This window comes from Gavialis gangeticus, unplaced genomic scaffold (genome assembly GCF_001723915.1).
Source record: "Gavialis gangeticus isolate Ggan-Ray unplaced genomic scaffold, GavGan_comp1, whole genome shotgun sequence".
Taxonomy (NCBI): Eukaryota; Metazoa; Chordata; order Crocodylia; family Gavialidae; genus Gavialis; species Gavialis gangeticus.
The window spans coordinates 44,656,830-44,671,775 of NW_017729027.1; the positions used below are offsets into that span (position 1 = coordinate 44,656,830).

At 42.2% G+C, this 14,946-nt stretch overlaps 1 protein-coding gene across 1 annotated transcript in view; it reads right to left on the reverse strand.

The window, feature by feature from the left end:
* Positions 1–2,029: 2,029 nt before the first annotated feature.
* The window catches only part of MYOM2 (myomesin 2), a 135,162-nt gene continuing 122,245 nt past the window's right edge, over positions 2,030–14,946 (reverse strand). The window contains exons 33-37 of the mRNA XM_019520605.1: positions 7,131–7,294; positions 6,580–6,616; positions 6,433–6,455; positions 5,676–5,731; positions 2,030–2,686 (exon numbers count right to left, since the gene is read on the reverse strand). Of these exons, the coding sequence (XP_019376150.1) occupies positions 2,390–2,686; positions 5,676–5,731; positions 6,433–6,455; positions 6,580–6,616; positions 7,131–7,294 (577 nt within the window). The 3' untranslated portion in view covers positions 2,030–2,389. The remainder of the gene's footprint in view (positions 2,687–5,675; positions 5,732–6,432; positions 6,456–6,579; positions 6,617–7,130; positions 7,295–14,946) is intronic.

Below are 14,946 nucleotides of genomic sequence, written 5' to 3' on the forward strand. Positions count from 1 at the left end.
CCCGAGGAGAAGTGGACACACATCTTCCACTTCTTGGCTAAAGATCCAAATCAACAGGATTGGATATATAGGACCCTATTTCAGTAGTGGTCCACTCTGCCTCAGAGTCGTAGTCTCAGCTGAGCAACTGAAGAGTGAGTGGGGAGTGTCATGTAAGGAGTCAAACAGTCCTATTTTCAGAGTCCCATTTTAAACACCAGTTTTGGGGGTCCCACTGAAAATGAGACAAAAGCATTCACTTGACCAAACTCACAGGATGCTTACGACAAGTATCTAAAATGTCTTGGCAACAAGGCAATTTATGGTCATCTTAGCTATAAAGTACTCTGAACTACTCTCCCTCTTTCCCTTCTGTTGGGTTTCATTGCAACCAAAAGACAGCAAGAATGACTCTTTTGCTTGGTAATCAGAGACTGGGTCACAAGTTGTACACACAGGGAGCCATGCCAGGAACATGATCTAAGTAAGTTGGGGTAGGGGAAGGGCGAGTGGAATCAGGGTGGAGTCCAGGTCTCAGGATTGGGGGAGGAGGGGTGTTGGCAAGATCAGAGGAGCAGCTAGGGGAACAATGTGGGGTCAGAGGGGATGTTGTCTGTCAGGGGTTGGGAGTCAGAGGACTAAAAATAGCCCAGCCAGAGTGGGGGAAGTAGGAAAAGCACAGTTCTTGGGCTGGTATGAGCAGCTGGGCTTTCCCAGGCCCAAGGCTGTGCTCCAAAGGATTAGGCATTGGTTAGCCTGACTTATGTAGTGCATCTCCTCAGGTGAACTAAGTTAGATCAGACTGACCATTTTTTTGCCCAATCTTAACACCCAAAACATATATACAGTTTGGCACATAAATCGACCGAACACTAGTTAGGTGGTTCTAAGTGTAATGTCTGCACATACACTCAGAAAGCCTGCTATGGCTCCCTGGTTTGGAACCATGAAATCAACATGACTTAGAGAAAATACTCCAGATGGTGTCATTTCCAGATCCTCCCCTAGCAGTAAAGCATGGAGTTTCATTTCTTTCCGATACCCATTCTCCAACCTCTTTCCCAGTACTTACCCTACTTTTTAGGTGAAAAGAAAACCACTCATTCTGAAACCTAGATGAGATGCAGTTTCATCAGCCAAGACCTACTTGCCAATAAAAGACTTCCTTGCTGGACATTTGTGCACAAAGCATAGCTTTTTGCACCATTGGAGTAGATAAAGGGGCTATAACTGTGCAAAGACTCTCCCCCTAAAGCCCAATCCTGTAAACTTTCAAACATATATTGAGCTCCTAAGCTTAAGTACAAAAATAGTCTCACTGAAATGAATTCTATTTATACTCTTCATGGTAAGCACGTTTAAGTGTTTGTAAAATTGAAATCTAATATAATGTTTCTGCTCCCAGAGAAGTCAAAGAGAAGTTTGCTGTTCATTTTAGGCAAAAGAGAATCAAACCCAGTTCAATGAGTATTTTGTGATACCAGCTGGGTTTATATCTAGACTCATACCATAAAAAACAAAATTAATGTTGTAAGTGGCACAAAGTGACTGTGATTAACCATAATTTGTGTTCTTTATTGAAAGTTGATTGTCTGCATGCTAAAAGCTGTGAAATTGTGCAATAAGCCATAATTAAATAATGAAAGAGAGCAAACAACTAAAGTGTGATTTGGTGCAGTAAGAAACACAAGGTGACTTTTAAATTTTTATTAGCACAGAGCAAGAAAAACCACAAATATAACCACATAACTTCTGTTTTAATGAGTCCACTGTGATCATTTGTAAACCTCCACCAAAGAGCAGCTTGCACTATGGAAAAACAATGCTAATACTAAATATGGACTATAGAGGCCCTGCGTGATTGCCTTAGTCACATATGTAGTGCTTCAAAGTCAAGGACACTACATGTGTGAGTATGAGGCAGGATTCAGCTCTGAATACATAGGTAACTGTAGTGTGCTACTTCTATGATAGTTTAATTCCCAGCATAGGGCATTTTGTTTTGTTTTGTTTTGTTTTGTTTTGTTTTGTTTTGTTTTGTTTTGTTTTGTTTTGGGGGGCGTTATTTTTTTTACTGTAGCTTTATAGAAACTGCCATCACACATTAAACCCTGATGGCAGGTATTTAGCATTTTGCTATTTGCAAGTTATGCCATACCACATTTTTTATCCTGTAAAATACAATTGTAATGTCACTGCATTGTATGCAGTGCTACAGCACAACTACATTTCTAATGCACACTTTAAAAAGCTCAATGCTTGTTTGGATACTGCCAATTGTTTATGTGCAACAATACTACAACTATAGCTCATTTCTATTATTTTATTTGTCAGATTTATGGTTCTCAAGCTTTACTTTGTGCTGGATTTTCCAGCTTTAGAGGTTTTTATTCCTTTCTAAGCATCTGGTCTAGGATGGCGGTATTGGTCTTGGTTTGGCCTGGGAAGGTTTAATCTCAGGTAATTCTTCCCCATGTCCATACACACTTACAGTGACATCCACTGTTTCTCCACCATACTTATTCTTGACATGAATGCTATATTTGCCTGAATCCTCTGAGGAAACTCCCTTGATCGTTAAGCTGGCAAACTTTCCTTGCTCCAGTGAAACTACTAAATGCTCATTAAGTTCAAGTTGCTTGTCATTCTTAAACCAGACCACTTCAGGATCAGGATTTCCAAACACAGAGCAGGTTAGATTCAGAGTCTAAAGAAAAGAAAAATCACATAAGACATCAGTCAATGTAGGCCTTTTTGTTGGTCAGAATGTTGTCAGGATGCTTTTCATAGTTTCATAGTTATTAGAGGGTAGAAGGGACCTTACAAGTCATTGGGTCCAGCCCCCCCTGCACTTCCCAATAAATCTTCACCTTTGCTAATTAATGTGAACCAAATATTTAGATACATGAGGACTGAAAATACAGATACATGAAGTATATGCCTAAGGATTCTTCCTTCAGATTCAGCCTTTCCTCCGTCTTACAGATGACTCTGATGCAACAATAGCCCAAAGGTAATAGTGGCTGAAGATGGCAAGTTGAATGATCATTGCAGTCATGCTGGCAGCAGACTCCTGACAAGCCATTAGTTTAACATGCTGTTCAGACAATGATACATTTAAAAGCATCCTTGAAATTTCTCCATACACAGCTGGGAAGAGTATTGCCTAAACCAATTCAGACCTAGACCTCCTACAAAGCTTTTTTGAGAAATTTAAGATGTTATTATGAAAGCAATCAATACTATATTCTCTCCAGGATTCTACGCTCTAATGGTTAAACAATGACATTTTAAGGAGAATAAATAATACATGACTATATCTTTGTTTTTTACACTAGTATGTGTGTGTGTTTGTATGTGCATATAAATAAGCAAATTTAGATTATTCTGGTTTGATAAAGTACATTAGTCACCTGCAAAATCACTTCACATTGTCCTTTAAGAAATGTTAGTAAAGCCTTGTTATTTATGTACATATATATGCGCATAAATATCATCATATTAAGATAAAGTTCAATCCTGTTGTACTTACTTTTATAACTTTATTTTGCCTAGCTTTATATCACCTTATGTCTGCCTTTATCTTGCTTTTGTGCCTTATCATTTTATCTTGGAAACGTTTAGGAAAAAATCATAGATTTACAATTTCGCTTCCCATAATTGATTTCATTTCTCTCTGATCTGAGAAGGTAGAAATATCTTCTTCATAGATGTGCATGCTGTAAATAATCTATTAAGTGTTCATGCAGGATCAGGCCTCCATGGAACTTTGTGTTCCTTAATTCTCATCTAATAGTATTTTCTTAATGGAGGGTCACATTTTTCAAGATTTGATTTTGTTCAAGCAAATTGCAACTTGCACACACCAAGCATGTGACAGAGCACTCAAAAGAGCTCGCCTATGTGTAGTACTACATTGACTCATGAACTGAGCCTAGGCAAAGACAGATTTTTACCACAGGCAGTGTTGGCTGCTGGAATTTATTTTTAGCTTCTGGAAAGGAAATAGCACTAGATTTTATCTTAGAATGGAAAGGCAGCTGATCTTTTGCCTCTACCAACCATAGGGTCTGGGACAAGTCTGAAATCCTGGTTCTGAGATACAGTGAGCAAGCTCCCATATTCAAATGGCCATATCTGTACAACCTCCCTAAAAAATCTGGGACTGCTACTGAGAAAAAAAAACTCTCTCCACCTGCATCTGGGCCTGGTAATTAGGCAGAGTGGATGGATCATCAACAGGGGTTCCTAGGACAGATTTAAGTACATTAGTTTCTTTTATTGCTAAGGAATTATATACCTCTATATAATCCCTTGGTTTTTGCAATATAAACCCTGCGGTTTGAAAACCCTTTTTTATTTTGTGTACCCAGGCACCAGAGTCAACAGAAGTTGGGTCTTTGTACCTAGAGTAGACTACAAAGTCCACAGATGAGAATAATAAAAGGATCTGCCACCCTTTAAGTCAGAGATGGTACATCTACGCATGCAAACAATTTAGGAGCAGTTTACTCTTGAGAAAACTACTTGAGAGTAAACTCTCCTGGGCACGTGTCTACACATGCAGAGATGTGGAAGCAGATTTACTGTTCCTAGCATCAGACTACTCCCGCTTCCTGTGGTCCTGCAACTGGCCCCTGAAGCAGCCAGGGGGAGCTCCAGTCTCCCCCTGGGTACTAGCCCAGGGGCCACGAGACAGCTGTCTCCTGGTGGGGGCTATGACATTGCTCCCTGCCCCTGGGAGCTGCCTGCTGCCAGAGCAGGCTCCGCCACTAGAGCCCAGATGGAGACAATGTCCCTCTGCCCTCACAACAGGGAACTCTCAGCCCCTGCTTCATGATCATGGGGCTGGTAGTCACAGGCAATCCTTATCACAGGCTTGTCCTTGGCTGGGAGATCCTTCTCACAGAGCTGGCATGGGGAAATAAGGATCTCCCAGCCCACGTCCTGTGACCATGGGACTCAAGCTGGGAGATAAAGATCTCCCATCCCTGGCCCCAGAACCACAGAGTTGGTGCTGGAAGATAAGGAACTTCCAGCCCCAACCCCGCAATTGTGGGACTCAGGCTGGGAGAGAAGGCTCTCCCAGCCCCAGCCCCAGGGTTACGAAGTGAGGACTGGGAGCTCCCTGCTGCCAGGTTAGGGGGACAGTCTGTTGGCAGCTCCCGGGGGCAGGAAGGAATCTCCTCCCCCCTGTTGCCCGGCTGACAGGGAGTACGTTTGCTTCAGTTCAGACATCTACATACGCGCTACTGCAGAGTTACTAATCACAAGTAAATTTGCTATGTCATTTGCTGTTAGCAAATTTATGCACAACTAGAGCCAATTACTGTGCAGTAAGCATCTGCACATGTAGATGTGGATGCTTACTGCACAGTAATCAGCTCTAATGCCCAGTAAAGCATCTTGTGTAAACACACCCAGAAACCCCTAAGGGGAGGTCCATACAGAACAGTACAAATCTAACTGCTGTGTTATGTTAGTGGGTGGGGATTTTCAGAATTCATCAGGACATTTAGCCAGATACCTAGTGAGGATTCTCTAATAAATAGTCCAGTTGGCTTTGAAAATGTTAACTTTGCAGTTAATATATTCTAGTTTCTTAAAAGCTACCTTCCATGTTTTCTCAGCTTCAATCTACACTACTTCATGGTAAATCAGAGTAAACTTGTGCTAATAACAAACGTTATTCATACCTTCTTTTCCATTATAGTCACCACATCAGGCAAGCCTCCTATAACTTTACCACGATCTAGGAATTGAAAATACAAACATTATAGAAGTTAACGAGCAACTATTATTCATAAACATGTTTATATTTTTAATTCTTAATGCAATTTTTGTCATTAGCATTGATAGTCAAAAAGGAAGTTCAACACAGTTGCAGACTTTTGGGATGTAATATCTGAGCTCTGGGGAAATAATTCATTCTGTCTATGCAGGACAGAAAAAATTGTACATATTTATGGGTTTATAATGAAAGCAGTACAGGCTTTGAAAGCAACAAGATGGATCATTTGTCCCTAGCAAAAATATGTTCTACTGCTTCCAACAACAGTTAGATAAATATTTTGCTAAAAGGATCAGCAGTGAGATAATTTAAATTTTACATTTTAAATTTAATTAATCATCATGTCACAAAGTCAACACCACTCTGTAATAAAGAAAAAAGTTCTCACAGCTTAAGAGCTAAGCGATTCAGGCTTTCATTTTGTAGATGCAAGAAAGCAGCTCAGCAGAGGCTCACCCACCCATTTCACACTTGCCATGTTTCTTTTGCAATTAAAGACAACCCCAAACAGAACTTTGAAAAATCAAATCAAATTCTGTAGCAGTGGTTGTGTTATGCTGTCATTGAATTATAAGAACCATAATACCTTGGCCCTAAATTTGCTCTTAAAAGCCAGGAAGATGGAAGGAAATTATTTCTTACAAAATGTTCAGTATACTTACTCTTCTCAGCAAAAGCAGCTGCCCTAAAGTTAAAGGTAGGGAAGAAGAAAAAAAACACATTAATGTCAAGTTACTGATAGAAAGCTATCCTGTGTAATTTAGGCACTATGCAAACTGCAAAGTACAAGAAAAAAAAATAGAACTTACTTGAGTCTCTGGAATTCTGCATATGCATCATCAAAAGCTGTAATGAAATATTGTTGTGCATTATTTGAAATGAAATTTAGCTTTTATCTGTGAGTAAATAGAAATTTCATTCATACCTATGTTAATATCCTTTTCTTTTAAAACCTTTTAAAATGTTACACCATACTAAAATCTGAAACGACAGCTACATGTATAGAACCAAGCTCAGCCCTAGTGAAAATGAATAGGGTCTGGAACCAGCTTCCAAGAGAAGTGGTGCAGGCTCCTACCCTGGGGGGTTTTAAGAGGAGGTTAGATGAACACCTTGCTGGGGTCGTTTGACCCCAGTACTATTTCCTGCCATGGCAGGGGGTCGGACTAGATGATCTACTCAGGTCCCTTCCGACCCTAGAAACTATGAAACTATGAATTTAAGAATAAGGAAGCGAGTAAAATTTTACAACTTGGCTGAATTTGACCACTAGCTTTCTATTTTTCCAATAATTCTTCCAGTTAATGCAGTTTATAAAAATCCACCATGCATTATGACTACTATATATTCAATATTCTACCTTGTCCAGATAGATCAAGTATGCGCTTATGGGATTCTTTGCCATCAAAGATTTCAAAGGTGTATTTCCCTTTATCCTTTTCAGTAGGTTCACATATCTGCATCCAGGCAACCTCTTCAGTACCTCCAATCCTCATCTTTTCACTAGAAGAAATCTTAGCTTCCCTTGAAAAATGAAAAGAAATAGGTTTGAAAATGTTTTTGATGAATATTCTCCATAGCATATCCAGCTATAAAGGTTATAAAGGATGACATACTACTCATAAAATTACAAATAAATTGCAACCACTGAGAACAATTTCACAGTGGATTCTTTCCCTCCCAGTGTGGCTGTAACATATTTTTGAAGCATCAAAGATAATATAATAAGGTCTGTGTTCATGCACCAACACCACATACACAGAAGTGATGGAATTGTATTTCCTTCTGGTCATCTAAGTAGATTTTCTGCCATTTATATGACATTTTTGGCACTAACATCCATGTAGCAATTCTATTTCCCAGCGGCATGTGCATATGTACTGTGTGTGCAGGCTGAGCATGGGCAGTAGGATAGGCAGTGCCTGGCCATGTATGCAGTTATGTGTGCATACCTGTTGTGGGCATATACCAGCATCCCCAGCCTGGAAGTGTAGGCAGATAGAAACCCATAATTAGAAGGTTCAGAATCAGACAGAGAACTTACCCTTCCATATTTTAGCCTCAATAACTGAGTGATTACGGCATACACTTGGACGCCGAAAACCCAGACCTCCTCTGCCTTAGGGCAGGTTTGCACCTTTCTCTCTACAACATACCACTCTAACCAGCACATATCTGGTTGGGCGTTATCCACCACCTTCTGTGCTCCCTTCAGCAGCCAAGAGAGTTTCAGGAAAAAGGATTAAGCCAGATGGTGTATGGCTCAATGAGATGGATGCTGCTCTGGAAAGAAGAGAGGCCCTGGTTTCTACCTGGGCCTCCTCACTCCCAGTAATGCAGAAACTTTCCTCCATCCATTTTTCTGTGTGGAGTTGAAAGTACTTTTCTGGGAAGTTGACTTCATACACTTCATCCTCCTGGGATGGGCAAGGGACAGCCAGTTTCAGGATCTGGAGTTGTTTCCAGACCACTCCCAACAATTCAGCAGGGGGTGGCTTTGTCCCTGACCCCAGGGCTGCCATGTGACAGCCCTCAATACTCAGCTGAGAATCATCTGTGACATGAAGAACAACTGGTGGATGGAGGAGGCATGTATGATCCAGGGGCTACACCACCCAGCATAACAGAAGTAACTTTTTCCAGGCTACCAAAACAACATACAGACCCTGCTCCATTGGACAAAACCCCCTCTGATCACAGGATGGCTCCTGGCTCCTCAAGGACGATGATACCCTCCATCTGCATTGGAAGGAGAATTTCAAACTCCTCCTTAGCTGGGAGTTCATCATATCAGAAGAGACCCTCCAAGCCATCTCAAAATGCCCTGTGGTGGATTCCCTTGGTGATCCACCAACCACTGGAGAGCCAAAGTGGGCCATCCAATGAATGAAACCCAACAAAACCTGTTGGTCAGATGGTATACCCACAGAGGTCTACCATGCTGGTGGCTTCTGGCTCACATCATGACTCCACCAGCTTATCTTCCACCTTTGGGACAAAGAGGACATCCCTGGGGATCTCAAGAATGTGACCATCATGACCATCTACAAGAAGAGGGACAAATCTGATTGTGGGAACTACAGGGGGATTTCTCTCCTGTCCATAGCAGGTAAGATCCTGGCCTGCATTCTCCTGTACTGCCTTTGTCCCATCACCAATGAAATCCTTCTGGAAACCCAGTGTGGTTTCTGAATATCCTGGGGCACTGCAGACATGGTTTTTGTTGCAAGACAGATCCAGGAAAAATGTTGGGAGCAAAATCAAGAACTGTTCCTCATCTTCATTGACCTGACCAAGGTGTTTGATTCCTTAAATCATGAAGCTCTGTGAACCATCCTCCAATGCCTTGGCTGCCCACTGAAGTTAGTCACTATGCTGAGGCTCCTGCGTGATGATACGACCACCTGAGTGGAAGATCAGCCAAGGGGGCACAGCAGCTCCTTTGGCTCTGCAGGGAACTGGTGGGCCTCCTACGTCTGAAAAGGAAGACCTACAAAAGATGGAGGACTGGATCCACCTCCAAGGAGGAATATTCTGCACTGGTCCGGGCCTGCAGGGAGTGAACCAGGAAAGCCAAGGCTGCGACTGAACTCCAACTAGCTATAAGTATTAAGAAAAATAAAAAGTCCTTTTTTAGATATGTGGGGAGCCAGAGGAAAAGCAAGGGTAACATTGGACCCCTGCTCAACCAGACGGGACAACTGCCAACTGATGACCAGGAAAAAGCCAACTTGCTAAATGGGTATTTGCATCAGTTTTTTACCAGTCCCAAGGGATGCCCCTGTCCATTACGGGATGAGAACGCCTGGGTGAGGGTGATTCCTTACCCTCCATCAATGCTGACCTTGTGAAGGAACACCTTGAGAGGCTAGACAACTTCAAGTCAGCCAGCCCTGACAGTTTACACCCCAGGGTACTCAAGTATGCTGGCAAGCATCATAGCTCAGCCCCTGCCATGGATCTTTGAAAACTCCTGGTGCTCTGGTGAAGTGCCTGAAGATTGGAAGAAGGCCAACGTGGTGCCTATCTTCAAGAAAGGGAGGAAAATGGATCTGGCAAACTACAGGCCCATCAGTCTGACCTCTATTCCGGGGAAGGTCTTAGAAAAGATTATCAAAGAGAACATTCTTAACAGACTGGCCAATGGCAGCATCCTGAGGGATAGCCAACACAGGTGTGTTGAGGTCTTGCTTGATCAATCTTATTTCCTTTTACGACCAAGTGACCTATCACCTGGACAAGGGAGAAGAGATTGATGTTGTATATCCTGACTTCAAAAAAGCCTTCAATCTAGTATCCCTCTCAGCAAAACTGCCTAACTGCAGCCTCGGCTTCACCATGATCCACTGACTGGGGAATTGGCTCCATGGTCAGACCCAGAGAGTGGTGGCTAACGGAAGTCAATAGTCATGGTGCGCTGTGATCAGTGGGGTCCCTCAAGCCTCTGTCCTTGGGCCAACACTATTCAACATCTTCATTAATGGTGTGGACATTGGTATCAGAAGTGGACTGGCCAAGTTCACCAACGACACCAAACTTTGGGGTAAAGCGTCCACACCTGAGGACAGGAGGGTGATCCAGGCTGACCTTCACAGGCTCAGGAAACAGGCAGATGAGAACCTGATGGTGTTTAACACCAAAAACTGCAAGGTTCTCAGCCTTGGGAAGAAAAACCCACAGCAAGCTTATAGGCTTGGCAGTTCCATGCTGGCTAGCACTACAGATGAAAGGGACTTGGGGGTCATGACTGACCACAAGATGAACATGAGCCATCAGTGTGATGCTATGACTAGTAAAGTGAGCAAAACACTGGCTTGCATCCATAGATGCTTCTCAAGCAAATCCCAAGATGTCATTCTCCTGTTGTACTCAGCCTTGGTGAGGCCGCAGCTGGAGTACTGCACACAGTTTGGGGCTCCACAATTCAAAACTGACATGTAGAAACTTGAGAGAGTCCAGAGGAGATCCACGCACATGATCAGAGCATGATTTCCCAGCAGCATGTGCATATGTATTGTGTGTGCAGAGGTCAGGAAAACAGACCTTATGATGAGAGGCTGAGTACTATGGGACTCTTCAGCCTGGAAAAGTGCAGGCTCAGGGATGATCTGGTGGCTGCCTATAAGTTTATAAGGGGTGCTCACCAGGATCGGGGGGAACATCTGTTCACCAGAGCGCCCCAAGGGATGACAAGGTCAAATGGTCACCAACTCCTCCCTGACCGTTTCAGGGTGGACATAAGGAAGAACTTCTTTACTGTCCAAGCCCCCAAGGTCTGGAATAGACTGCCGCTGGAGGTGGTTCAAGCACCTACTTTGAATGCCTTCAAGAGAAATTTGAATGTACATCTTGGTGACGTCCTGCCCCTGGGGCAGGGGGCTAGACTCAATGATCTTCTGAGGTCCCTTCCAGCCCTAACGTTTATGAAATCTATGAAATCTATGACAATCTGAAATTGATACCTTCCACATCTGGACCAGGGTCAAACAAGGTGATGTGATCGCCCCCACCCTGTTCACCACCTACCTTACCAGCATCATCCACCTCATCCAAGATGATCTACCATCAGGCGTCAATATCCAGTATCAACTGGACAGGAAGCTTTTCAATCTTGGGCACTTAGGGGCAAAAATGAAACTCACCACCAAGAACATCCATGACCTTCAGTTTGCAAATGATTGCCGCATGATGGCTCACTCCGCACAGGATGTGCAAATGACCTTAGATCTCTTCAACACTTCATATAAGAGACTTGGTCTGTCCTTGAATGTTGTCAAGATAAAGGTTCTCCACCAACCCTCCCCAGGCCAGCTGAACATCCCTCACACTATCCACATAGATGGGGAGGCTCTGGAGTACATGGAGCACTTTCCATGTCTTGGAAGCCACCCTCACCAGATTCTCTTTTCACAGATCTCCATTGGCTAACACTCAAAGGGCAGCCAAAGGAAATGGTACAAAGACACACTCAAGATCTCCCTCAAGCACGGAGGCATTGACACCAACAGCTGGGAAAAGCAAGTTGCTGACTGTTCGGTGTGGTGCCACCTGGTCCACCAAGGTGCACACCACTTCAAGGCCCAGTGACTTGATACTGAAGCAAAACAGTGCTGGCAGAGGAAGGAGAAGGAGACCAACCCAGGTCTGTGATTCCCACTCCCCAACACAACAGCATGCCCCCATTGCCAAAGTATGTGTGTATCCAGAATTAGGCTCCTCAGTCACCTGAGGACCCATCAAGCCTGACGGATATCATCCTCAGCTCCAAGGAACTACCAACAATGACGACTCAGCTAAGAATCAGGATTCAGCTGATTGTCAGCATTGGAACCAGGACAGTCCCCATCCAGGTTCCAAACCAAGGTCTGCCCAGGTTGCAATGCTGATAATCACCCAATTATCAGTGTCAGGATGATGTGGCAGGCCACATGTTTAATTTATGAATCACTATAAACCAGCTACAAAGATGTTACACATTTTTGAGTAATATCTTTCTGTCTTGTTTTCCATATTATGATACCATAAATTCAATGAATGTATGGTATGATTAACATGTTAATTGCAGCTGAAATATAACATGTGCCAGGGCCTCAGATCTGTAAATGTCAGCTATGCATGCAAGGTTACACATCTGGGAAATTATGCTTGTGAATAAATACCAAAAATACCAGTTACGGAACCAAAAGACTAATGGGAAATAGATCTCCACCACAGCTTGGATGTCCACATATACATGTACATGTACATATGCATATACATGTATATATACATATATATTTTGCTTATTTTGAAACTGTAGCCCACAATGGAATAAATCCTAATGATAAACCTGCTTCATGTGGGCAGGGGTGGTGGGGGTGTTAGCAAGTGATGGCTGTTTCACAATGTATAGAATCCCTTTTCTCTTGCCTATATGAATGCACTTGAAGTAAGTTATTACTAAAATAGTAAGAGTGACTTCATGAGGTTTTTCTCCACAGGAGGGTGAATCTATGCCATGAAAGGATCAGTTTTTAATCCGAATGCAGGCAAAACTACTATTGAAAATATCTGATGGTTTTGTCTGAGGTATGCCTTGGTTTTTCTACGGGTCTCTAAGAAGCAGTATGTTGGATTGCAGCTCTCTGTCTTTTCTTCTATTACCAGATCCCTTACCATGGAATATGTCCTCTTGGTGCCTCCATGTTGGTATCCCCCCATATCTCTTCCCCCTCACTTGTTTGTAAAGATTCATGACTGTTGGTGATGCCTCTGCATGTATTGGAACACCAAGTTGATGCATACATTTTTGAGCAAAGATTGGAATCCATCTATGCTTTGTCATAAGGCAACAAATATGGGATGGTACCATGAACATAAGAACATAAGACCTGCCATTTACTGGGTCAAACCATAAGTCCATTTTGTCCAGTATCCTCTGTCACACAGTGGCTGGAGATCATAGAATCACGGAATCTAACAGTTGGAAGAGACCACAGGAGGTCATCTAGACCAACCCCTTGCTCAGAGTAGGATAACCCCCAACTAGAGCATCCCAGCCAAAGCTTTGTCTAGCCGGGTCTTGAAAACCTCCAAGAATATGATGATATGAAGATATGATGATACTATTATAGATTATTCAGTCAGATCTATAATTGCTTATTACTGGGTGTGTCTACACATACCCCTATGGCGCCATTATTACCTTTTGGAAGTACTAAATGACAGCGCAGTAACAGCCCATACTGCCAGTGGTGTACGGTTATTTTTAGGCCTACATCGTCATAGCGACACACTGTACTGAGGGAGCACATTACTACGGTGACATAGCGACGGCATCACAGTTGTTGCCCACAGACACTATATCGCCATAGTGCATTGCTACAGCAATGTAGCATCACATGTAGACATCTATGTATTTATGTTTATTTCTGTAAATCTCTGTGACAAGAATTAGGGCATGCTCAACGTGTGATCCTGGATGTAACAGGTCCTGCATACCCCTAGGGATGCACATATTACCAGGGTCTTTGAACCTGGAATGAAGTCTTCCAAAAAGCAGTAATTATTAGCTCAGGTGCAGTACCACACTGATGTAGCTATCCTAGTTCTGATTCCAGTGCTAAGGCATGTATAGCTAAGCCAGCAATCTCTGTCAGGTGCTGCCTTGCACGGTATGGGATCTCCAATAAATGGATTAGCATGTCCACAACTAGCTCAAGATATCTCTACACGTGAGTACTATGTAGACATGTCTAACTCTATTTGCTATAGTTACAGTTGCAGGATAACTGTCTCATACATAATTTTCCAAAATAAATGATCTTTTTAAGATTAATCCTTTCACACTTGCAGGATGTTCAAAATGTAAAAACATATTGGTTTTGATCCCAAGTTAAAAGGTACCCTAAAAATAGTCATTTTCTACTTTAAAATAATGCAAGATTTTTTTCAAACAACTAAAAAATTCTGAATTCTTACATGACTTCCAAATAATCACTACTGCTCAAATAATCTCTGTGACCAACAGACATTGTTAGAAAAATATGTGCTAGGAAATTATATAGATATCAGAGATTATATTGTGCCATTCTTTTAAAGCAAACTCCTCTCCTCTCCAGAAGTGATATTTTTTAAGAAAACACCCTGCTTGCATGGTATCACCATATAATTATACATGAAAATTCTCCTTGACTCCAATTCTCCAACTCTAAACAAGTTTACCTCTTGAATTAAACATGATTCTTTTTTTCTTTAACTAAGTTTTAAAATTATGAAGACAGAATTAGTCAAATAAATAGCTTGTACAAACAATGGATCTGGCCTCTGACCTATAGAGAACTACTTGGATAAGAAAAGGATTTTTTCCTTAGCTCTTACTCCTTTTACAAAAAAAGCCAGCCTATCTCACTAGACCAAATTAGATACCTGGATGGAAACTGTGCTATGTTCCACATGGTGCAATGAATGGGTGACTGCATGCTGGTTTTAGGATTTGTATTATGCTCCCTGCTATGTAGCATAGTGGATGATTCAGTACTGACTGGGCATTTGCATACTAAGCTACGTACTGTGCTGAAGGCAGTAAGAAAAACAGGGACTAACTAACCTCTCTGTCTTCCCGAAATGGTTATTCAGAACTTAATTCAAAACAGAAAGAATAATTTTCAGTCTTTGATTAGACTCATAATATAATA